This window comes from Passer montanus, unplaced genomic scaffold (genome assembly GCF_014805655.1).
Source record: "Passer montanus isolate IOZ18808 unplaced genomic scaffold, ASM1480565v1 scaffold141, whole genome shotgun sequence".
NCBI classification, from domain to species: domain Eukaryota; kingdom Metazoa; phylum Chordata; class Aves; order Passeriformes; family Passeridae; genus Passer; species Passer montanus.
This window is the reverse complement of record NW_024361053.1, coordinates 603,238-629,404: the sequence shown is the minus strand read 5'-3', so window position 1 is coordinate 629,404 and position 26,167 is coordinate 603,238. Positions and strand designations below refer to the sequence as shown.

General features: G+C 38.2%; 1 protein-coding gene across 3 annotated transcripts in view; it reads right to left on the bottom strand.

The window, feature by feature from the left end:
• The window catches only part of SLC2A13 (solute carrier family 2 member 13), a 153,765-nt gene that overhangs the window by 100,999 nt on the left and 26,599 nt on the right, over positions 1-26,167 (bottom strand). For 2 of the 3 annotated variants that reach the window (XM_039700496.1, XM_039700495.1), the window contains exons 2-4: positions 25,337-25,496; positions 21,520-21,567; positions 20,727-20,887 (exon numbers count right to left, since the gene is read on the bottom strand). In XM_039700496.1, the coding sequence (XP_039556430.1) occupies positions 20,727-20,887; positions 21,520-21,567; positions 25,337-25,496 (369 nt within the window). Of the gene's footprint in view, positions 1-20,726; positions 20,888-21,358; positions 21,568-25,336; positions 25,497-26,167 lie in introns of all 3 variants that reach the window. The other variant, XM_039700497.1, reaches the window with a different exon arrangement.

Below are 26,167 nucleotides of genomic sequence, written 5' to 3'. Positions count from 1 at the left end.
GCAAGAGGAGGATACACATAACCCCTGCACTCAATTACCTTGCAGGTAACAACATGCCTGCACACTAAACAACACAATATATTTTTACACAGAAGATCACTCATTTGTAAAGAGAATGAATTCCTCTGGGCATTGCAGAGTTTGGAAGCAGTACGACCATGTGCATCTCAGCAAGTAAGGCAGTGCAGTAGCAGGGATCACCAGGTCAAAGCTGTTTGAAGCTGAGGTCCAGAGACATCCATGACATGTCATTTTTAGGTGTTATGTCTAACTAGATTTAGGCCAGTCCCCTAAGCAGAACATTGCCATGCATGGACTGTTAGCAGCTGCCCTGAGACTCTTATCACTGATTTAAACTTTCACATCTCCAAAAGAATCTGAGCACGTGGAATGAATGCTTGGAGCAGACCTGTGGCTTAACCTCCCCCGGGGGAAGTTACTCCATGGGAAGTGACACCACTTTTTGATATGATCAAATGTTTGTGGGGATGGCAATGGGAGATGAGAAGAGACTCAATGCAGAGCTACACTGCTGCTCAGAGCCAAAATGCTAATGCAGAGGCAGTCAATGCATCTTCTGCTGATAGCAGCTGGAATGATTCTGTACAAACCACACTAGGAAAAAAGCAATTATAAGCTGCTCATATGAATTATTACATTTTAATTAAAATTAATTTAGAAGAAATATAGGACAAAATTAATTCAGTATTTTGTAACATTAGCACAATGTATTCAATCGTGCAGCAGCTCCCTGGAGGTCTGAGTTTTGGGAGTTTTTTCCTGTCTTTTTTTAGTTTCCTCCTCATTACTAGTTTTGCATGTTCAGGATAAAACCTGAGAGCCACGTCATGTCCTTCATCATTACTGTTGATAGCTTTTGACAAGAAACAGAAGAACACTTTTTTCTACAGAATAATTTTTTTATTTTGCAGAAGAATTGTAAGGTTCTATTCCCCATACTAGGGCTGTACATCTTTTTATAGAAGCCTAGTAAATAGTGATAGAAAACACTTGGGTTGGGGAAGCAACAACAGAAAAATAAAGACAAGTTTTAAGAGCTGGTTATGTTCTATGCCCTCTTCTTTCATCGTTGGTTTTCAGGGATAACCAATATACAATTAGGATGAAAAAAATTATAGTTTTAGTATAGACTCCTCAGAAGAGGTCTGGCAAGATTCAATAAATTGGCTTTTACTTGTTAAAATCAGTTTAAAGAAGTGTTCACCATGTTGCTACTGAAAGCTTTTGGAAACCAAAAGTATGCTTTTGATTGAAAGAAAAACTATTTTCCAATGGAAACACATTTAGGTACACATTATTGTTACAAAGCCAACAGCAATGTGAACACTGAAGAGATTAGCATATCAATGTTACTGCAATGTGTCTTGATAGTCCCAGCTCTAGGGAAGACTGCTATTTTAGAGCATTTCAAATGTGATAGTTTCAGATACAAGCCTTCACATCAAATACAAATTATTCTACTTTCTCCCTCTCAGTGACAACACCAGATTTTCTTCTGTCAGACCTGCATACACCTTCTGACTATTTAAATGTAAGTCTCAAGGCAGGCATCCCACCCTCACTGTCTCCTGCAGCATCCCAGCTTCATTGCAGCTCACCTCCTCCTTCCCAGCTGCATCCTGCAGAGCACTGGCCATTTCACAGCAGCTCAGGAGGCCTCAGCTCCAATGCTTCCCTCACCAGTCAGTGCTTAGAAACACCACAGGAAAGGGGACTCTATTGGCTTTAGATAATGATGACTTCAATTAACAACAACCAACTGAAGATGACAGTCTTCGAAGTTTATCCATATTGCATGCAATCATTTGCAGTATTAAGAAAATCCCTCAAAACTTCCAAAGTAGCTGAGCAAGAGCCAGCACTGAATTGGGACAAAAAGCAGGAACCTGTGCTTTCAAACAGTAATTTTGAAGAAAAATATTTGCTGCTGTCACATGAGAGAGATTAAGACAAAGTGTTTACTTGTGCCACAAAAATACAACTGATTCTCCCACACTGACTCTAAGTATATCAGGGCATTTACAGCTGCTGCTTCCAGGTGCATTGCAGACCTTTGAAGGTGGCATGCTGGCTCTTTCACTTCTAGACCAGATGTGGCAGCATCCAGCAGCAGCTGGGGCCACTCTGTGTATCGGGGCAGCAGCTGCCAGACAAGGTGATGCAGGTGACACTGAAACCCCTGTGACTGAATGGAGCATTTTGCAGAAACACAACACACTACATTCTACATGTTGAAAATAACATGTGAAAATGGAAGTGGTCCAATATAACTTATTAAAAAAAAAGAACACAGGTTTCCCATTAAAAGTACTGAGGCTAGGTCATAAGTCACCACCCACAATAGCCACTGGAAAGATGTGGGATTCAGCAACATTTCTATCAGCAAAAACCACGTAAAATTAATAAAAACAACAAATCCTCTTAAAAAAAAAAACCAAAAAAACAAAAAAAAAACCCCCACCAAACCAAAACCAGATCCTCTACGAAAGGATTTCGGGAAGCAGCAGCTTGTAGGAGAGGAATGATCCAGAGGCATAATCCCACACACATACCAACAAAGGATATCAACACATGCTGCCCTTACTGGAAAAGGACACAGAAGGGTAGATCTGGCTCTAGCACCGGGAAGCTTTGCAGCTGAGTCAGGCAACTGCTCTTTCCTCTGTGCTTTCTACAGATGCCATCCTATGCCACTGCCAAGTGTTTACCCCAAAACCACCCAACAACCCTCTGCCACATGCCTCACTTGTGTGTGCTCAAACCTTCCACCAGTATCCACCACACATAACACAGTATTTTATGGATGAAGTGCAAGCCTCCAAAGATGTGATGCATGATGCTATTTATTATAAGAAAGGAGTCTGAGCATTTTTTACACTGATTCTTCCAGATAATTCACTCTGTAAACTAACCTGTGAGCACAGGTAGAAGAAACTGAAGTAATATCATCCTCCAGTATAAAAGAATTCAGATTTCAAACATGTGACCTTCCTCAGTGAAGGACAGGAACTCAATTCTGTGATTGAAAGAGCAGTATTTCACTTCACCATTCATGTCTGATAGATGGTATGGCAATGACATAGATTTAAAATGAGAGGCTCTTCTATTCTCAGTGGACAAAGACAATCATCACAAATGTCACCTACGTGACATGCTTCTTCCCAGGCCTCAGGTAGAGAGCAGCTCTCAAAAGCAGCTGTTATGACATAACAATAGCAAAAACACATAGTTGTGTCTAGAAAAGAGACATCAACACTTGAGTGACCACTTCAGACTGCCAGCGTGCCCTTGCATTTGTGCAAGGTGATACTGAACCATCCTAACTCTTCAGCCAAGGAAGCTCTCCTAACACATCCTGCTGTAGGAGAACAATCCTGACTCAGCTTTTGTAACCCAATTTCAACATGTAAACGAGGTCTCTTAACACCCTTCCTAACACTACACTCTACTTACAGTAAACTTCTTCAGAAGTCCAGGTATTTGCTTTATAATCTCAAAGTTAATCAAGGACACTAACTCCCTGTGACATGACCCTACAAGGACCAACTGTAAAGACAGTATAGATTACAAATTTTCTGCAAATGCACTGTAGAACTTTAAACAAGAAAAGTCTTTATATTAGAAACAAAATAAGTTATTCCAGTCTCAAGCACTGTGATACAGATCTAACATTTGCATCTCCAGCATCTTCCCTTATTTTACAAGGATGGAAAGAATATGACGAAGGTAATAAACATACTAAGAATGTGTTTAAGAAGGTAAGAAGATATCTAAGAAGATAATAAACACATTAATCTGTCACTGAAAAAGTGAATTTTGACTGTTCACATTTGGAGCATGCTGGAAGGCAAGTCTCATAGACACGAAGATACTAAAGAGCTGAAAACCAAAACAAATTCCATTATGCTAATAACTTTTCCGTTAATAAGAGGAGCACAAATGTTTGGGGTTTTTTTGCTTGCTCTTGCTTTCTCAAAGAGCAACACTGTGATACCAGTGGTTTGGCATCAAAGAAAAAGGTAAACTGAATACATGCAAGAGTTTTCAAATAATTCAGTTACTTCTTGAAGTGAACTTCATATTTTATATATAAAAGAAGAAAACATCAATATACTGCATTTTAAAAGCATTTTCCTTGCATTCAGTGCACATATTAAATTGCAAGAATTGAAAAAAAAATTAATTTTACCTGTAAATGTATACAAGTATGTACTCAGAATGAACACTTCACCCATCCCTCCTAGGTATACCAAAGAAGAGCATCGGATGGTCTTGCTTGCCCCAGAAGTAAAAAATCTTTCTGGACAAGGATAGCCCAGAAAATGTTTGAACAGAAAGATTCAGTAAATAACCTTGTGAGGTGAAAAGAAGTACAGTGACATTCAAACTACACTTTTAACATGTGAAAAAGCACTTCCCTTCTCCCTGCTCTTTTTCAGAGTCAGGTTGTTTGTACTCAGTGACTCCTGAGACTCTCAGAGTTATTGGGGAAATTTCAGCTGTGGCTTCTTCAAGTCCAAGTTTTTCCTTCCACTATAGCAATAGTGTCACAGCATGTGCAAAGTGCCCAGACTGATCCTTTGGGAAGTACATTAACTTGGGGTAAGGTATTGTTGAGATGCACCACCACATCACTCATGCACAAATGGTGCACTCCACTAAATGGAAACTATTTCCCCAAAAATGTTACCTGATGGCACAATGCTATCACAGAAAGCATCAAACAACCAGCCCAAACCCAGAGCTGATCACTACCTCCTGATAACAAGGGAGCAGAGTTGAGGAGGTTGCTCTCAATGACTAATGCACAAAGCTCTGTACCCTTCTGGATTTGACCTCTAGTAAACAAGCTATAAAAGAAAAGAAAATTCATTTAAGGTAGGCTGACATGACAGATACAGACCAAAAGTAAGCGTGGGCAAAATCCAGAGTTCTGATTTCCCTAAGGTACAGCCAATCTTGCAAACCTGCAGTTGTGAGTAGAAAGTCTCAGCTCAATTTTTCCTAATCATGCCTTGTAGATACCAATTCATTAGTCATGGTTACTGAAGCAGTAGAAGAAACAAGCAATACCTATCCTGACAAAGTAGCACAAGAATAAAAGAAATGAAAAAACAATGGCAAATCTCAAGAAGTAATAAAAACAGGTTAAAGAAATGAAGAAAATATGAACCAACTAAAAATGAATGGGCAATGAGCATTCCCTAGAACTCATCATTCAGGAGGTCTGTATTTCAAACAGGCTTCAGGGATTAATTTGTGACTCCTGTTTTGACTAGAAAGCCTTTTATACAAATTACATTTCACCTCTGAACCAGTCAAGATGTAATGCAAGTGATTGTATGCATCTGTCTTTGGGGATGCATTGACCTAGTTAGCCATCTAATGCAATTTTTGGCAATTGCTTCTTAAGTTTTTTTCTTTGTGTTGTTTAGTATTAATTTTTAAAGAGACTGCAAGAGTGTTACTGTGTCTTTGCAGGGCATCTCAGCTGACACACAGAGAGCACAGGAACAGGCTCCACTGATGGTGCTGGGTTTCTAAAACACCCAGGATGCATTACAGCCCCCAAGCTTGCGAAAGAACACACGTCAAAGCACCAGCCTCAAATGCAACAGTAAAGCCAGCTGGGGCAGATGTCTGAGACAGCCCCTGTCCACCCAATGTGGTTGCTTCAGTCTTGTGTGAGACCTACAGACCACAGAGAAATCCCCCCTACAGCATCTAGGATCCAACCATGACACGGAGACAATTTGTTATAGTTTCACCTGCATGGAGATTACCCAAACTAACCTCCAAACAAGGATGTACAACAGAATGTCACCCTGAATGAAGTGGGAATCTATTCAAGATCCATGGAATAACAGCCTGAACCCTGCTTAGTTTAGCAGCACCCACGTGGGCACATTTGACAGAAGTGTTGGGATGAAGCCAGCTTTGTCAACATCCATGCCTGGAGCTTCTGAAGAGCTCCCACCCACGGCTGGCACACACCCACTGCCCTCCCCTCAAAGCACACACGCCATGCTCCCGGACTCCAGCTTCAAAGTTTGAGAATGGTCTAGTACTGCCAGGGGGATTTGTGGGAATCCCATCACAAGCTTCACACAACCCTTAAAAACTTCCTTTAGTGCCAGACCCTTATCTGTTCATTCTCTGTGAAGTGGGATTAGTAGAACTTCACTGCATGAGGGATTTTGAAAATACAGTCATTCAGAAATCAAGAGATGCATAACTTTTATACAGAGGCATTTCCTAATCATATTGCAAAACGACAAATACTTTTTCTGAAACAGACTGAAGAACTTTGTTAACAGGAGACAAATACTACAAAAAAATATGTTCAAAAACCCCAAATTAGTTGCTGTAACTTTTGGGAAACTTAGTTACTAGCACAAAAAAAACCCAACCAGACTAAATGCATAAGAACACCTGAAAAGATGAAAAAAACCTCAGATTAAAAAATAAAATAGTTATAGAATTAAACACTAACATTCCATACTGGGAGTTAATCAACAGCTCACATCTAAGTAGGCATAATATACTAAAAGTTTACATATGGACAGACAGTTTCATGGATAATAAATTCAAAATCACCAGAAACTAATGTGTGTGTGTGTGTATATATATATATATATATATGATATTTATTTAGGTAAAATACAATACATGCTCAAGAAGTCCTATTCTTTCCTAAATACTTGCTGTTGATTCCTGCTGAACCAAGATACAGCTAATGGGACTACAGAAGCAAACACATGAGCAGAATTACAGACAATTTAATGCTCTCATGTCCATAAAAATGTGAACACTTCACCTCTGCTTGTCCTTCTAACATTACTGCTGAATGTTCTTTTGATGCTACCAACACATGCACTTTGTTAACTAAGAAAACCCAAATGTGCAACTATCTGCCTGCAGTCACTTGAGTCCCTTCATCATCTGTAGTAAATGAGACAAGAAGAGTCATCTAGCAGCACATTTATTGCCACTAGCAGATGCCAAGTAACACTAATAGTAAATGGTGTAGGCACATCCCATAGGTGACACTTACAGTATGTGAACTATATTGTGTCTCAGAAAAGTGCTGAAGTCAGAAGTCTTGATACATTGAGTCTATTCTCAATTCTACCAGAAATTAAATCACACTGCCTCAACTATTTATCCTGTAAAATAGCAAACTGATCTTCATCTCTCATGAATGAAACTGAGTAAGAACCACTACCTATAGGCTGCCCAGTACCCAGGGGAAGAGCTAAAAGAGGAACTGAAGCCTTTATTTCCAGCCCATCTTATACAGCCCCTGTCCAAAACACTCCAAATGGAAGAAAATAGGAGAAAGTGGTTTGCTTGAGACATTAAGGAGTTTGGTTCCATGCTGTGCTTCCCAACATTAGAGTTCAACAAGAAATGCTTTTTCTGAGAAGAGAAGAAAGGGCAAAATCCTCTGGTTTTAAGGCTCACCAGTAGCTCACAATTATAGGCTACTTTACTGAACACAAAAACTTTGCTGATGTATTATCACAGTGGTGGTGCAGTTACTGTAGTAACAGATGTTCTTACACATTGTTACTAAGAAATATAACATAGGAAAATATACAGAGCCCTTACAGCCTGCACCAAACATTTTCTGCTCTCACTACTCAGTAAAATGAATCACTGAAAAAACCCACACAGACACTCCATATAGAAAAACATGAGTCTGTATTCCATGTAATTAAATCTTAAGTAAGCCACTAGCAATTATTTTTCTCCCAATTGAACAAATATATTTAAAACCTTCCTGAATGAATTTAAATGTCAAATCCAAGTTTATTGTACAGGTAAAGTTTAGCTGTAATGCATTAGTACAATTCAGGCCCTAAAGGTACCTTCTATTATAAAATAAGTTTATATGTCATTCAAGGCCTATATTCTCAATGGAACTCAAGTTGCAGGTAACACTTTTCTCTTTGCAGCTACTTCAACTATTATAAGCTTCTACAAAAAAAAAATTAAAAACTACTGTGCCTATCACCATGACAACAAAATATTACACTTTTTCATACAATATAATATATACAGATTTACATAAAAGTGATGAGTAGTTATCCATTGTTATGTCTTACAATTAAAACTCACAAATTTTGTCTAATATCTCAATATCATTAATCACTAATGCCTCAATATCATTATTAGAAAATATAAGCAGAAATTGGTTCTACATCTGATTTCCGCATAAAATAATATTCAAATTTGCAAAAATATTTAAAAGTTGGAGGGAAAGTTTTATCACTAAATAAAATTAATACCTTTAGGAAAAACCAGAGGAGGAAAAGAAGACTGAAATGATCCAAGTCATGATAAAATAAATCTGCTTTGAAACTGCTGCTAAAATTGAACACTTCTCTTCAGATTCATTAGGTTCCAAAATACATGTAGGGAAAAGGTACATACAGGTTTTGCAGGTTAATTTTTCTTACTGAAGTTAGGGAAGAAAAGAACATAAGTTTATCATCAGGGCAGAAGAGTGCAAGCTTATTAAATCTACATTTTTTTAAAAAATCCTCTCAGTTGAATTTGAAAACCAGTTTCAGCTGATAAGAAAAATTTGTAAAATCAAAGCATATTAGAAGATCTAATTGAAAAATATTTTTGTGATGCCACATTTCTTAACATATCCATTATAAATTGCAGTCTAGTAAAATGCATCTAAATCCATGAAAGACCCATTAAGGTTTTTCAAAATTCATGTTTTTAATGTATCTGCCTGCATCTGAACAGAGACTATCTTGGCCTCCATCAGCCACATCTGGGAGGAGCTGTCAAAGACCGAGCTATACAGCCCAGATGATATTTTGTGGTTTGAGCCAGGCTCTCACAGCATAGCAGACCTGGCTGCAGACAGTAAGGAATGTTTCCTGGATCAGAACACTAAACTGTGTGAAAACATCTCAAATGTGTAAAATACAAACAATTTGCCTTAAAATAATTGAATAACAAAAATATAAATTCTATCTCCTCTGTAATGCTGCTGGGTCACACCACAGTTGCATTCAAATATAGAACAAATGAAGCTACATTTAAAAATGTATCTTTCTGTTCATTTCCAGGATTTACATCTAATACTGCATGTCAACATATTATCATGATGCAAGCCTTGGAGTATACACATTACTTCTAGGCTTAAAGAATCATTCATAAACCATAATTTGACGCATTTATTCACAGATTTATATAATATAAAACTGGCCGGTTTTCTGTGATAAAGTATTCAAAACCAAGCAGCTCAGCTATCCAAAGCCCTTTGCTTAGGTCTTGATTGTTCCTGCTGGATAGGAACTGGAGAACAAATCCACTATCCCAGTACCACAGGCAGCAATCAGGTGGCACAAACCTGTGTCTTCTCAAGATATTTCATCTATTGTATTTGAGTAGTTAACACCAATTATTTGAATTATCAAGGACAGCCACGTGAGCACCCACTGTGACAAGGCAAATCACTGTACCTCGTAGATAATACCAGAATCTCTGCAAGTTTAGGTTGATATTTTCACACAAAATATTCCCAGGCTATAACTTTAAGAAAATCTGACTGATGTTGCAAAAGAAGACTTTATGAAATCTGACATTAACTGAAAGATCCAGTTTCAACCTTGGACTAGTACCACATGTTCCCATCCTGCATGAATTTCTTCCCATCCTAAATTAATTTGAATCCTTGTAAAGCTCTGTCAAAGTACGGCACAAAAAAATCAAAATGTATGAGTGAGCAAAAAGATACCACTCGCTTTTTATGTATGCACACTATGCTTTAATAACAAGAAATTCTGGCTGCAAAATATCATCTTTAATTAGGCTGCCCATAGTCCCTTCTTAAAAAGACAAAATTTCACAGATACTGAATCTTGAGTTCTCTGTAGTTTAGCCTATGGATTTGGGGAAGATTTGGAGCACAAAAAAAGCAAACAGCTTGAATGATATACAAATGACAGATATGACAGGATGATTAATTTGAGGCAACTCACTCATGAATAGGTGGTATTTGGGTATTATGGAATGGATTGTTCTAATAATGTGCTTCAATGGATGTGAAGCCCTCAACAATCTAGTCTGGAATGAAATGGTGTCTCCATTCTCATCCTGACCTCCAATTAGAGTAGGATTACCACTTCTCATTATGTTCTACCCTATTTATTTGCAACCTGCTAGCCCCTACTCACCCCACCAATCTCGTGTTCTTTGGTGAATACTGCTTTAATTTATCTTCTGATAAAACAATCTCATGCCTCGTGTCTCTTGAGTACTACTAAAAATAATTATCACTTCACAAGCACTAAAAATTTTAAGTCTCAACAAATTATGGAAGATGCAAAGGTAATAAGTATCACCATTTAAAGATACTTAATAAAATCTACTTCATAAAAGATTTGCATATATGCAGATTTTATATATATAGATATCTTTGCTACTACACATAGTGGAAAAAAGGAAAAATTAAAGGAGGGAAAAGTGTATATATAGCAGAAAGAGCTTACAATCAAAAAATTTTAAAAATTAAGTATAGGGTAATATAGTTGTATTTTTCTTTAATAAAAATCTTGGAATTTTTTGGCTGTGAAATGTACTATTCTGCAACTGCCACCTTTATTTTAGACCAGCAACAGTCAGAACCACCTACATTTTAAATTTGCTTCCATTGCCATAGAAACGTATATTTGCTTTAACTAAAAATGAAGTCTTCTGGCTCAATCATCTACTTTCTATATCATACACTACAGAAGACATAATTTATTCATTTACACATCCATACTTGCATCTTTTAACATAACCTACATCCACCTCAGCTACTATGAAAAATCACATGTGGTTTTTGTTAGATAAGATAGTTATAGAACATTTATATTAAAATTAATTACTTCAATCTATTCTATATAAACTCAAAAGGACAGAATTACTTTTAAATTACTAATGTTCTTAAATCAATCCGATTTTAAGTATGCTTTTGCTGACTTTTACTTCATTAGTAATGTTCAGAGCAATCATGCACCATTTTATTAAATAATTGTAATTAAACCTTTCTGTGCTCAATAAGAGATGGGAAAAAGGTCAAAACACATAGAAGAAAATGGTATTTTTGTTCTCTTTAAAGCCACTGACACCAAGGCGAATGCACACCAAAAAATTAAAGACATACAGTGCTAATAAAAACCCAAATTTATTCATGCAGTTTTAGTACCAAAAGAAAGATCTAAACTATTTCTGTAAATATATAAATATTGTTATTAAAATCCTTAAATCTATTTTCGAGTTTCTTCACAAGGTCTGAGAGCAAAGAAGCACCAAGATTATCTCCAACTTTTACTATGGAACCTGCTCCAAGAGCTAGCTCAAAGAACCATAGTACTAAGCTTAGCAAAGTGTTAAAAATATTCCTCAGCAGTCTGTAAAAAAATTTCCTCCTATACCCATTAACATTTTCACACAACACTATATTTTGTCTGAATCCCTGTTGCATGTAAACAGGAGGCTCAAGCAGGAGCATTCGACACAGAATTGTGTATTCAGTGCAGATGCTAGATTCAGCAGAGAAATGATGAAGAACCAGACCTCTTTTTTTCCCCCTTTTCTGATTAGCTGCTTTTGAATACCATTAGCAGCTCTAGAGGCACCATAATTTTATTACTCCTTAAGAAAGATATACATAAATAGAAAAAGTAGATCCACAATTTCAGATGAGAAACAAGTGTAACCATGCCAGCAATAAAACAAGTCCCAAAACACAAATGTACTGTGAAGGCAGTGTGTGCCCACCTCTCCCACAAGAGTCCACAGGAAATTCAAACCCCTGGCTTCCCACTTCTACCACACTGCTGGCACCCCAGTTCACACCCAAGCTGCCCTCCAGCACACTGGCAGACTCCTTTTAATATTTTTCTGTTTCTTTTACTATTACTCATGTTATACACATCCACTTTTCTTTTTGTTGATCAAGAATATTCCCCCCTCCCATCCCTTCAAGTTCAATTTTGCAGGAATCTTTTCTCCAGCTTTCCCAAAATTGCATCACACACCACACTATCTTGGGGGTTTTCCCCTGACTGAAAGGCACTACTGTAAATGTAAGAAATATTGTTTGAAGTTTATGTTGTTATATAGAAAACTTTTGATAACAGTCCAAGTTATACAACTAAGCACTAGTTCTAGAAAATCCAAGAAATGTGTCTAGCTTATCACTTTCCAGCACTGAACTGAGCTCTAAGATATGGAAACTGGAGCCAGAAGCCATTAGCTTCTAGCAACTGATCTGGTCAAGTCAGTTGGAACAACTTGCTTAAGTCCAAAAACAAGTAGCTTTTGTATTAAAAGAAATAGATACTTTTCTAGAAATATAAATTTCTGTAGCTATCCCTAACAGACAATAAACATGTAACAGAAATAATTTTAACACTTGAGAGCCAGACAAAAATGTCTAATTTTGGCTGCTCATATTGGGAAAGAAAAATAAACTATTCCATTTTAAATTGGCCAAGGGGCAGGGGGAAGAAGCATAGGGATTTGTTACTTTTTGTAGCACAACTTACAAATTCCTATTCCCTTAGACTTGACTGAAGCACACTATCCTTATTCACTGCCTCTTCTTTAGACAGTTTTTGATTTAGAAGAACCACCTTCTCAGATAAAAGGATGTTAGTTAGTAGTCTTATTCTTCCAGCATTTTTTCACTCTGAAACCTATTTTTTCACAAAACAGATACCTGTTCCTGAACAAAGCATGGGGTGCAGCACAATGTTCAGTGATGCATTCCAGTACAGTTTCCAAACATGCAGTCCCACAATCAAGCTTAGAAGAGAAGCAGTGCTGAACTATACAAACATCAGCAAATTCAGGTTCAATCTGTGAATAATGTAATTTGGCTTAAAGCAAAATCATAATGCTCAAATCTATTGTTGAACTGATAAGAGATGAAGTATTTTAAATTTTATTTTCCAGACTTGTAGCTTGATTTTTCTGTAGGCTTCAGAAACTGTGACTTAATAAAAAGCTTATTAACACTGTCAATAAAAAGCTAAGTGTATTTCCAGAAATTTCATAGTGGATCTAACAAAACTAAAATAAACAAAACTAAACGTGAAAGTATCCTGCCTTTCAGTGCTTCCCTATACCTAAAGGAAATTTTACCAAGTTTTAATTTCCCTGCCCTTTAGGACTACCATACATGAAATCTGTCTGGAATTCAGGCAAAGCAGAGCTTGTTCCAAAATACACAGCTGATCTGTGATTTTCAGACTGGCCATTAACCACCATTTCCAGCTAAATGTTCACTTTATGCCAGTACATCAAAAACAGAGGTGAAAGATTAAGGGATTGGTTTTGGTTATAAACCACTGAAGCAAGGCCAACTTGAAACACCCTGCCAGGTAAACACACTCACAGCAGGATTCTTAAAGTATAAGCAGAACTCTAAGATACCAAACAACTTACTGTTTTTAAAATATAGCAGTCACATTTTTGTACAAGGCAAAAAACAATTATGGTTTTTATAAATTACATGTCTCAAAGGTCATATTTCCAAGATAAGTTAGCTGTTTAAAAGACGTTAAGGATAAAAGGGAACCAAAAGTCTTATCTCTCTCTATTAATTGTTACATACAATAATTCATACTTTCAATATTCTTTGCCAAGTTGTGTAGAAAGTTTTTTCCTGTTTATCTGATTGTACACTAAATATAGTTAGTATACTTTCTCAAGATCAAATGTCTCCGTGTTTTATTTGCCTGCATTGTATGAATTTTAATTACCCAGGCATGCTTTTTTAAAATGGGTTCAACTCCAAACAAACCCTAATGAAGACATACACAAAAAGAATTTTTGTTCTTGAGGGAACAAAGTAATACTTCTATATATAAAATGGTTAAAGTACAAGAATGAGACCAAGACATTCCATTCAGGTACCTCTTGCATCAGCCAAGTGTCCCACAAACCTAAAGACAAAACCCACTTGGAACTGATGCTGGCATTTGGTTTGCCAGAAGCAAGAAGTTCAGGCTGACATGACTACCACCCATTTTGTATCTGGGGACTTCTTTAATAAATCTTAACCCAAATCCTTTGTTGCCTCTTGTCCCACAGTCTTCCATTTAATTTCATGGTTACAGGTAACAAAAGCCACTGATTATCAGAAAAGAAGAATTAACTTCAGATAAGGATTTTAGTGCCTGGAAGTGGCATTATTCAGACACCTGCACAGTCCTACCAGAGCATCACAGTATTACCACATTTCATTAAATACAATTCCAGCTGATGTCCAATAATAATAGGCATGACTATCTCTTTTTGAACATCAAGCATGTCGGGCAATGGCCTTGGGATAAAAAGGACTCCCAGAAGCAAGAAGAGAATTATGCATAAGAATGAAAACACTGCAAGCTTCCAAGTATCCCCCTAGAAAGATGCATATCAAATGGTTCCAGCCAGAGACAGGAATACTAACAAGTTAAAATACTACTTAAGAAGAAAAGGTGCAAGAAATAGAAATACTGGAACCAGGAAAGACTGAGGGTCCAGATTTCCTGCCTCATAATGTCATATTTTAAATTTCCGTTAAATGGATAAAATTACAAGCTGAAACCTAAAAGCAATGAGGTGGTTTTACCTTTCTGTCATAACACATTTATCTCCAACAGGGAAATACAAAATGTTAAAAAGGAGACTGACTCACTGCTGAAATAGGAAATACAGCAAAAAGAATTTAAGTGAGTCAAGCCTACAAGACTGAAAGAGTGGCATCTTTCTTGGTGCCACAAAAAAAGCTCGGCTATCACAAAACTGCATTAAAATAATGAAAACACAGGAAAATGTCTAATCTAGAAGCAGTGCCCATTACATAACATTCTGGTACAGACACAGAAAGGAAGGTTGAACAATATTACATTGTAATGATCAATTTTATACATGTCTCACTGAATTTTACAGAAGCAGCATGGTTCCATGCACTGCTGAGCCCCAGTAGTTTTACATAGCAAAATCAGCAAGCATAACATGTGCAAAAAAAACATCTTCTTGATCAGAAGGTGACACACACATACATGCATAACAACAGAGAACAAAAGGCAAAGGTCCACATGCAGAACAGATAAGTCAAGAATCTCAACCCTAATTCACAGGTTAGAGAAATGTGGGAAAAATAAGGCTGTGGGAGATTACACTGCTCTCCTAATTACAATTCACAGTTACACATCCTTCATCTACACAAAAATAAATGTCTAGTCTTAATGCAAATGACGCTCATTTCATCAAGATGCCAAGTTAGTACCAAACACATCACTTCTGATTTTGTGTGAAATACCATCCTGGCACTTCACAGCTGAGGACAGCTACATGGAGGGGTGGGAGGAAAACCCATGCAGTTTGCAGACACTTTTCACCCAGAAAGACAGTAGAAATGGATACTTTTCTGCAATTTGTATTGAACATTGTAGTACTGTCCGGCATATGGAAAATTAACAATCTATTAAAAATGTCTCAACTGGATTCTATAATGATTTCTTTCCAGTCAGAAGTGACTACTAGACTGGCAGCCAGTAAAACTTTTACAAAAGGTCAGCTAAACAGCTTTATTTTCATGCACAAACCACCACATTAAGTTCACTCCCAAGTGCTTGCTCTAGAACTAACATTACAAATTCCACACTGTAATTTGCTTAAGAGCACAAGCTGCTTCCTCTATACCCATGGCCTGACAAATTTGGTGGTCTTCTAGGATGGGCTTTCAGCAGTGGTGGATAAGGGAAGGGCAAAAACTATCATCCACCTTGTGTAAAGCATTTGATGTGGTCCTGCATCACACCCTTGCCCAAACCTGAAGAGACACGGATTTGATGGATGGACCACGCAGTGGATAACAACAGGCTGGGTGGTCACACTCAAAGACTTGCAGTCAACAGCTCAATGTCCAAGTGGAGAGAAGTGATGAGTGACAATCCTCAGGGGTCAGTACAGTGACAGCTCTGACAGCAACATGGACAGTGGGATGAGGTGCACCCTCAGCAAGTTTGCTAACAACACCAAGCTGTGTGGTGCAGCTGACACTCTGGAGAAAAGGGATATCATCCAGAGGGATCCTGACAGGCTTTACGGGTGGGTGTGTGAGAACCTCATGAAGTTCAACAAGGCCAAGTGCAAGGTGCTGCAGCAGGGTCACAACAATCTCAAGCACAAAGACAGGGTGGAGAATGGATTGAAAGCAGCCCTGAGAGAAGGACTTTGTGGGTGTTGGTGGACAAAAAGCTGGATATGAATCAACAGTGTGTGCCAGCAGCCCAGAAAGCCAACCACATCTTGGGTTGCATCAAAGAGATGTGACCAGCAGGTCAAGGGAGGTGATTCTTCCCCTCTACTCTGCTCTCATGAGTACCTGGAGTACTGCAGCCAGCTCTGGGGCTCCCAGCACAAGCCAGATGTGGATCTGGAATGAATCCAGAGAATCAGCTGACTGCAGAGAGCAGCCTTCCAGTATGTAGAGGGGGCTTGCAAGAAGGCTGGAGAAGGACTTTTTAAAAGGGCATGTAGGGACAGGATGGGGAGAATAGTCTTAAGATGAAGGAATATACAGTTAGATTAGATATTAAGAGAAAATTCTTTACTGTGGGGGTGTTCAGGCACTGGATTAGGCTGCCCAGAGAGGTTTTGGATTTCCCATCCCTGAAGGTGTTCAAGACCAGGCTGGATGAGGCTGCAAGCAGACAGCTTCCTGTCCTCGGCAGGGGGATTGAAATTAGATAAACTTTAAGGTCCTTTCCAGCCCTAACCATTCCATGACCTTCGACTGAAATTAGATAAACTTTAAGGTCCTTTCCAGCCCTAACCATTCCATGATCTTCGATTCTGCAATTAAGCCCCTGTGCCAGTGCTTACCTGCATTGCTATGATTTGATTGCCTATTTTTAACCAAGGTGCACAGAACCTCTGCCTTAACTGTACTAAAAACTACAATTCAGCAGCAGTGTGAGTCAGGCTTGTTTTGCTAGGAAGAGTTGTGCCAGAATGCTCTCCCAGCAATGTCTTTGATCTTTCTCTCAACTGCAAACCCCTTCTGACCATTCTCTCCTCTTTCTCTCCATGAGGCTTCAGAACCTAAGCCAAGCAGTGGGGAATCTGTGAGATCCACAGCATATTTGAGGGGGAAGGTCACTCTGCACCTTACCTCTTGGGGAACACTCTTTTTCTAAAATCTTCCTCATTCAAATTTTCCTATCAACAGCCTGTTTTTGCACTACAGCATCTGAGAGATGATGTTAACAGATGATGACCAAGGTTTGACCTGTCTTGCAATGTTACTGCAGAATTCAGTGCCCTCCCCTCCACTTCTCAAAATGCAAGGGTACAGCACCAGAAGTCACACTGCAAGTACATAACAGGGCACAGAAAAGCAGTATCCACAGCTGCCAGAAAAAATGTCATTTGCATAACCAGTCATGAGGAAAGTATTTGTCAAAAAGATACATTATTTTCCCGATGCCGATCTCAAAATGCTAAAATGTAAGCTGCTTATCAGTATCAGCAGCACTGATTTGATTGAATGTATTGGAAAGGATACAGAAATGTGAATCATTCACTGAACAGGTATCCCATAACTGTATAAAGGACTTCTGAAGCAGAAGTTTGTTGCTGAAGGCATTTTTGTCATTTTGAAGAGAGAAGCTGCTTGATGACCACGTGAAAAATGCAATTAAGTTCTCTAGTTTTATCACGCACATTTAAACCAAACTTTAAAGTAGCTTGAACAAGATGAAGTTTCGGTATGATTCACTCCTCCGTCATGAGAGCAGTTGATGAAACAGTTACAAAAGGCATTACAGTTCTTTAGTGTGGGACTGGAGAATGTGTTATGGCTACATTGTGTTACTCCCTTGCAGAGAAGGAGTCAAACACAGCCTTAGTTTCACTTAGAAAGTGATGCCCTAAGGAAATGGCAAAGATGCTTGTGTATCAGTCAATGAAAAAGAACATCTGTCGTTTCTCAAGAAAGAAAAAGACAGCAAAGGAAAAGGCACTTCTACCTAAAAGTAAGCCAGATGATTTTCAGTATGCAAAGTCATCTTTCCTTGAATGTCATGTACACACACTGTCAGTTCAGGTTTATTAAAGTTCTTTGTAAAACTGGAAGGAGGTTCAAAATGTCTGATAGGAATTACAGTCATCTGTCATTGCTATTAACTAGCACTGCCTGCCACAAATAGGAGAAATTAATAAAAAAAAGTTTCATTAGTATAGATAACCCCCCCCAAGAAAACAAGAAACCATCACCCCTGATTGTGTTACTCCCTTGCAGAGAAGGAGTCAAACACAGCCTTAGTTTCACTTAGAAAGTGATGCCCTAAGGAAATGGCAAAGATGCTTGTGTATCAGTCAATGAAAAAGAACATCTGTCGTTTCTCAAGAAAGAAAAAGACAGCAAAGGAAAAGGCACTTCTACCTAAAAGTAAGCCAGATGATTTTCAGTATGCAAAGTCATCTTTCCTTGAATGTCATGTACACACACTGTCAGTTCAGGTTTATTAAAGTTCTTTGTAAAACTGGAAGGAGGTTCAAAATGTCTGATAGGAATTACAGTCATCTGTCATTGCTATTAACTAGCACTGCCTGCCACAAATAGGATAAATTAATTAAAAAAAGTTTCATTAATATAGATAACCCCCCCCAAAAACAAAACAAAAACCCCCACCCAAACTAATATACCCATAGCAAAATAAAATGTAAAGTCTTTGCAGATGCACATGTTTAAGTTGTCAATACCTGAAAACCTGCCAGTGAAACCATGAACAGAAAGTTGCTTTTGCACTACACAAGCAAAATTTGATACTGGGGATCCAGACAACTCCTCACAGAAGTGAAAGCAATTTAACACAAATTTACCACCTGTAAATACCACCTATAAGTCACAGAAAGGTAACAAAAGCAATATATGTCGTGATGCTGACATACAAAGTACCTCTTTATAACAATGAAGAGCTTGAGTTAAATGAGATGAAGTACAATTATAATCAAAATCAAAAGTGACCATAGCTATCCAATGCTTGTCTGCTAAGCATTTATAACAAATGGGATAGCATATACTTGTAACTACCCTCATTTTTATAATGCCCTTGGGTAACAACTCTGAAGCTGTAGATTACCTGAGAGCAAAACACTGATTGTCTGTAACCAAGCTTTCTCCTAGGAAATGTGATTGATTTAACTGAACTCCAGGAACACATTAAGCTTTTGGGGAAGTTTGGCAGGGGAACCAAGAGACCTGCATATCCCTGACAACAATCTCATTGACTGATGACACAATCAGTGTCCCAGTCCAAGCTACAAATATATAAAGGATTTATTTAACAATGGAGTCAATCCTACTGCACCTACAACACCACATTTGATTCATAATTGTCAAAAAGCATCGTGACAAAAGATTTAAGAGTGACAAGCAATGTCATACCCTATAGCCCAGTGATAGAAAACAAAAGGCTGAGTAGACCAAATGCCTGCTCCTTTTATTTCTACAAAGTGTTAAACTTTAGTACTAGACATTAAGTGGTTTTCCACAGAAGTCAATAGCCCAATCCCTAATTAGAATGAAGAACCTAACCACAGGACTCAAGCCCAAGCTGTTCTATGAATACACACTTCACCCTTTTTTAAAATTAGCTTTAATGAACTTCATTTCCCAGCCCCAAAGAACTGGGAAAAAAAGGTATCCAAAGCCTCAAAACTATAATGTGAGGAAAAAAAACCCAGCCCTGCTTCACACTAGTGATGAATATTTTAAAAATCCTTCAACTATATGTTATATAACTTTTTCTAGACTCATAATTATTTACTGTAAGATTCAAAGACAAATTCGATAAGGCAGTAGTGAGAATAGGTATTATCAGATGCTGAATCTCAGTTTACACAGATATAAAGTAACATCCATTTTTCTTTCCACCAGCTCTGAGAAGTTACAGTATTTTCCTATCAAGGATAACTCTTACTTAAGATCCTTACTTGACATTCCCAGGTCAACACTTCCAGCAGAAAGGAAAGAAAAAATATGCAGAGTACAGAAAGTCAATCAAATGGTAATCTTGTTTTACAAGTACACACATGAACACAAAGTTTTGAGCAAATATGACACAAAGATTCAAAAGATTAGAAAAAAGGATTTGATTTAGGTGCCTTATTCTCTTGAGAACAGATCAAAAGGACTTTCAGCAGTTGCTTTTACAGAAAAAGAATCTGTATTACAGGCCTTGTTTTGTACATCTTTTCAAAGACTTCTCGCCTAGAATGCAGTTTGCTGGATAACTGAGCCATGTACAATGGCTTCTGACCTCTCTCGTGTCTGTTTGGCCTTTTCCACTGATGAAAGAAACCAAACTTTATTTTATTTATTTCCACTCTTGGAGATGTGCATTCCTAAACTGATCCATCTTCTGAAATCAATTCTCACATAAGCGTAGGTGGTGTAAACTTAGAATCCTACATAACTTTACTTTTCCCTCACTTAAGAAATCAAACCTAATTTGAAAGTGCAGGATCATAGAAGTATCTCCATTTTTAAAGCTACCAGTACATTAAATATTTCAAAGAGCAAAACTGATACAGATAAATAAAAGCTCCCACAAGTTACAGCTTCAACATTTCTTCTGATTTTTATCTCCTCACCAATAGACAGGGTGGCCAACAAGTATTCAGCATACCTGCTCCAACCTCTTTTTCCTCTTCTTCAATGTTGTTTTTGATGCTGTCATACTCTTCATCAATTGCCTGGTTGCCACGCATTTGAGACAGAATTCTCCGTGCCCTCTGGGTCTGGCCTTTCTGAATGAGCCAGCGGGGACTTTCAGGAAGAAACAGGAACCCAAGAATCTGTATTACAGGCCTTGTTTTGTACATCTTTTCAAAGACTTCTCGCCTAGAATGCAGTTTGCTGGATAACTGAGCCATGTACAATGGCTTCTGACCTCTCTCGTGTCTGTTTGGCCTTTTCCACTGATGAAAGAAACCAAACTTTATTTTATTTATTTCCACTCTTGGAGATGTGCATTCCTAAACTGATCCATTTTCTGAAATCAATTCTCACATAAGCGTAGGTGGTGTAAACTTAGAATCCTACACAACTTTACTTTTCCCTCACTTAAGAAATCAAACCTAATTTGAAAGTGCAGGATCATAGAAGTATCTCCATTTTTGAAGCTACCAGTACATTAAATACTTCAAAGAGCAAAACAATACAGATAAATAAAAGCTCCCACAAGCTACAGCTTCAACATTTCTTCTGATTTTTATCTCCTCACCGATAGACAGAGTGGCCAACAAGTATTCAGCATACCTGCTCCAACCTCTTTTTCCTCTTCTTCAATGTTGTTTTTGATGCTGTCATACTCTTCATCAATTGCCTGGTTGCCACGCATTTGAGACAGAATTCTCCGTGCCCTCTGGGTCTGGCCTTTCTGAATGAGCCAGCGGGGACTTTCAGGAAGAAACAGGAACCCAAGAAACTGTATAACTGCTGGTACAGCCGACAGGCCCAGCATGTACCTGGAAATAAATCAGAAAATAGATAAATATCTACTATTTGCCTACAAAAACACACTATGAGAAGATTCAGTTACAGCTATTCAAACTGTATTTACAGATTAAATCTCCCACTCCTCGTATTCCTTCTCACTGTAAGTTAATGGGGGAAGAATCATATTCTGCAGGTATTTTAGAAAACATGATCTTTCCTTCATTTACAGGAAATCTCAGTGACATGGTGACTGTTCTGCCATCACTGATTCTAGCCACTGGTCCTGAGGACACTAAGTAAGACTAAACAAAAAACCTGAAATATTACACTAGTTTGGAAACTGATAAACCCTTCAGTGACAATAATCAACAGAAAGAGAAAGCACATGCATGGACCAAGTACTGTTGATGACAAAGATGAGATTGAAATCTACTAATCATTTCACCAACATATTAAAAACAAACAAACAACAACAAGAAAAAAACCAGCAGGAGAACAATGCATAATTTGGTCAGTAGTACATACACACAGACACATTTGCCAGTGTTAATTTTGAAAATTTCTGACTATAAGCAGAAACACTGAGAAAAATTCATTTCACCAGCACAACAACTTACATGTGATCTTTCAGAGAGCCTGCTTTGAAATCTTCAGTCAGATGCAGTGTGAGGTTTTAAATCAAAACTGCATTTTAGATGCCCAAGGGTTACTATGTGCACCATTAACGCTTTTTCTCTACTCAACAGAGAATTACCACTGGTAAAAGCACAGTTATGGTTCCAAGAATCAGCACTGACACCTGTGGCAACACCCAAGCAGGGTTATTTGCTCCATCCAAAGTGGGGGAAAAGGCTGTGGAAGACACACATACCACCAATTTTCATGGGTGGCTCTGGTCTATACCCACCACATTTTTATATTTCTTCAGTAAAACAATAAAAGGATAAAAATAATTGCAGAACAAAATAATTTTGTCCTGCTTTTAAAATCTGACCTTTTCCTATTTACACTTCACCCAGATTCTTTTCACTTTCATTAAAGACTTTAAACAGTGCAGGTGTCACCTGTACATCACTGCAGTTGTCACAGGTTTCACATCATTGGATATAATCATTAAAACACTTCCAGAAACCAGTCCTTCTGAACATTGAGGTAGCCTGCACTCATAAACACCTTAACATCAGTCAGGAGACTAAGGAGATTTGCTAATCTTTCCTCTAGCTCCTCTCTCCATAAGCCAGGATGTGTGCTTTCACAGGTGACTCTGCAGCCTCTTACCTGGATCTTTTTATAAAGCATGCATCACATTGCTAATTGAGTAGGAAGGAGAGAATAACTATTATTGAAAACCTTATCTTAGGGGCAATGAACCAAATGCATTTATCAAGTCCAAATGCATTTTGAGTAAAAATGGAAAAATACTTAGAGGCATTTGTAGATTTAACGAAGAAAAACATGGGCAGTACAACAGGCAGAAAACTGGAGAATGGTAAAAAGAACACTCAAAAGGCAATGAAAAGAGGATGGCCATGCCAGCACTATGTGCATGCAGACCAGTCTTTCCACCCCCAGCTGAGGACTGAAGTTCTTCTTAAAACCAGTCAAAATTTCCAAAGGCCATACAAGCAAAACTTGGTCTAGAAAGAGCTCAGTTAGCAGCTCTTTTTTTTTGGTAACACTTTAACAATTATATAGTTCATTATTAGTCAAAAAGAAAAGCATAAGAAAGAAAATAAATTCAAACCATAAAGTCAGTGGAAGGCTTATTAGCTGAGTAGTCTTCAGTCAACATATCTAACAGTGTCACTAATCCACTAATGTTCTCATTTCTCATTCACTAATGCTCTCATTCATTAATGGCCTAATTTATTCCTACACTCTTCCTCCTCCACAAACATTTTGGTAGCTGTGTACAAAATACATTGACCATTGAAGCTCACTAAATTGTAGATTCAATATCTTTATTGGAGTGATATTTAGAAAGCCTTTTGTATTTCAAATGAAAAGTAAAACAAACTCACAGAGATCTAAAACTGCTGTATCCCATCAAAGTACATGCTGAAGTATGTTTTCATGTATCTAAGTATGCAGATTGAGTCCTTCAGACTCCTATTGCTTAAATTTCTGCTCCTCCAAAGCCCTTCAGTTACTTAAATGCAGCAGAGCCTCCAGAGCTAAGCAGCTGGGTGCCTGCAATCATCTTAGGAGGCAAAATCAATCAAGGCTCCTGAAAGCTTGATTCATACCAGTTGGACTATTGGATTGTTTATCACAGGCAAGACAAGAAAGAAATGTACAGACAGTGCTCCCTCACTGAAGTTAGTTTGACCAGAATTTTGCAGATTGGAAAGTTCAATAAAAGGAGCAGGCCAGAAGGAAAACGTTTAGTTGAGAGGGAACATCCATTGCAAGTTCTAGAGTTGGTGTAACTTTCAGAGCAAGCCATTTTGATATAATCAATTTAGAGTAAAAGCAGGCAATTTTAGACATTTCACACAGTGAGCCAGCTTTCAGAAATCTAATATAGTTCTTTCCTATACAGATTACAAGACTTTGTGTTTGAAGCCAGATGTCTAGCAGACCTGAAAAAATCCAGCATGAAATTTAATAAGTCTGCTGTAACATTTCTCCTTCTCTGACATACTGCTGCAATACTATTAGGATGGCATTAGCAGGGTTTATAAAGCTAACCTAAGGGTCATGTTAAAAATTTTTTTCTTTGGTTTATTTTAATTTAATATCCAGCATTTCCAAGAATAAGCAGAGCCAAGAAAAATTAAAGTTCTTTATTGTTACAGCACTCCAGTGCTCAGCCATTCAGTCAGTAAGAGATACAATAATTGCTGTAATGTTCCTTCTTCTATATAATGACTCAGGACTAGACATTTGTGATTTCTCTCCACACGTTTGCTGGCCACTCCTTTCAGGTGACAGAAATCTGTACTCTTCCCTGCTCAGCCTTAGGTTGCAATGAACTAGCTGAGGACAGCACACCATCCTCAATTAACAGCTCCAGCATTGCAGCTGGAATACTTGGATACTCATCACTGAGCAAGTAGCCTACTTCTTCACTCCACTCAATCCAGCAGAGCAGTACTTGGCACATGCATAAAACACAGCACTACTGCAAAAGTCACCCAGCACGTACCAGCAGGCTGCAGAAACTATTGCTCTTCACTACTGCACACACCTTCTGCAGTAGGACTACAAATACAAGAGAAAGCCACAAACCAGGAATAACCATGGATCACTAAGATGAGTTGCACAACTGGGGCATGTGACATAGAAGAGGCTGAGAGAACTGGGTTTGTGCAGCCCAGAAAATAGATTTTTATTATTTTATAACATAAATGTCTAACTATAAATTTATGCTACAATATCCTTCAATTCTGATACATTACCACTGCTCAGATTAAGAATATTCAAAGTTCACCTCTATCTTGGACATAGAGCATATTACTTATTGGAAATTTGCCTTTTGAAAAATCAGCATGTAATTATGGTAAATGCAAAAGGCAAGCTACCTTCATAAATATCAGGACAATCATTCATGCTTGTGATGTATATTTATTACTCTCCCACTTCAGTGTTTAGCAAAGTCAAAAAACCTGTGCATACTGCGAATATTAAGCTTAAGCGAAAGCAGTAGGGATCTATTTTGGAAGACATTGAAGCTCCATTTTAGTACACAGTTTTACCACTTTCTATGTAAATTCTGTTTTACCAACAAGAATTATAATAGCTGTCAACCAAATCAGGACTATAGCAGCTTGCTTTTAGCAAGGAAGGCTCACAAACCTCCATCCATCCTTGGCGAGGTAGCTGAAGATTCCATCGACAACGCTTGCGAAAAACTGCCCTCCAGTGATGAAGAGAGTGTTAATGGTGACTAATCTGCCTCGTAAGTGTGGTGGAGCCACTTCTGCAATGTACACTGGCACAGTCATAGATGCTACACCTACAAAAATAAATTCAGTTACAGTTATAAAATCGAAAGAGATACTACATTGCTTTTTCATCATATAATACTATTTTGGGCTTGGCTGAGACAGAGTTCATTTTCTTCATAGTAGCTAGTATAGGGCTATGTTTTATATTTGTACTGGAAGCAGTGTTAACTATTCAGGGATGTTTTCTTCATTCCTTACACAGAGTCAAGGCCTGTTCTGCCTCTCACCCCACCCCACCAGCAAGGCTGGGGGTACACAAGTGGTTGTGAGAGGACACAGCCAGGACAGCTGACCCCAACTGATCCCAGGGATGTTCCAGACTACATGGAATCATGCTCAACATACGGAGCTACGGGAAAAGGAGGAAAGGGGGGACATTCAGAGTTGTGGAGTCTGTCTTTCCCAACAGCTGTAACACTCTCTTGCAAGTGGTTCAAGACCTGCTTGCCTGTGGGAAGTGGTGAATGAGGTCCTTGCTTTGCTTTGCTCATGTGCGTGGCTCCTGCTATAGCCACTAAACTGTCTTTACTCTAGCCCACGAGTTTTCTCACTTTTACTCTTCCAGTTCTGTCCCTCACCCTACCAGCAGGGATTGAGCAAGCAGCTACACAGGGCTGAGTTGCTGACCAAGGCTGGGCCTGACAAGCAGAGACCCGAACTGAGCTGGCTTTGGTGCCCA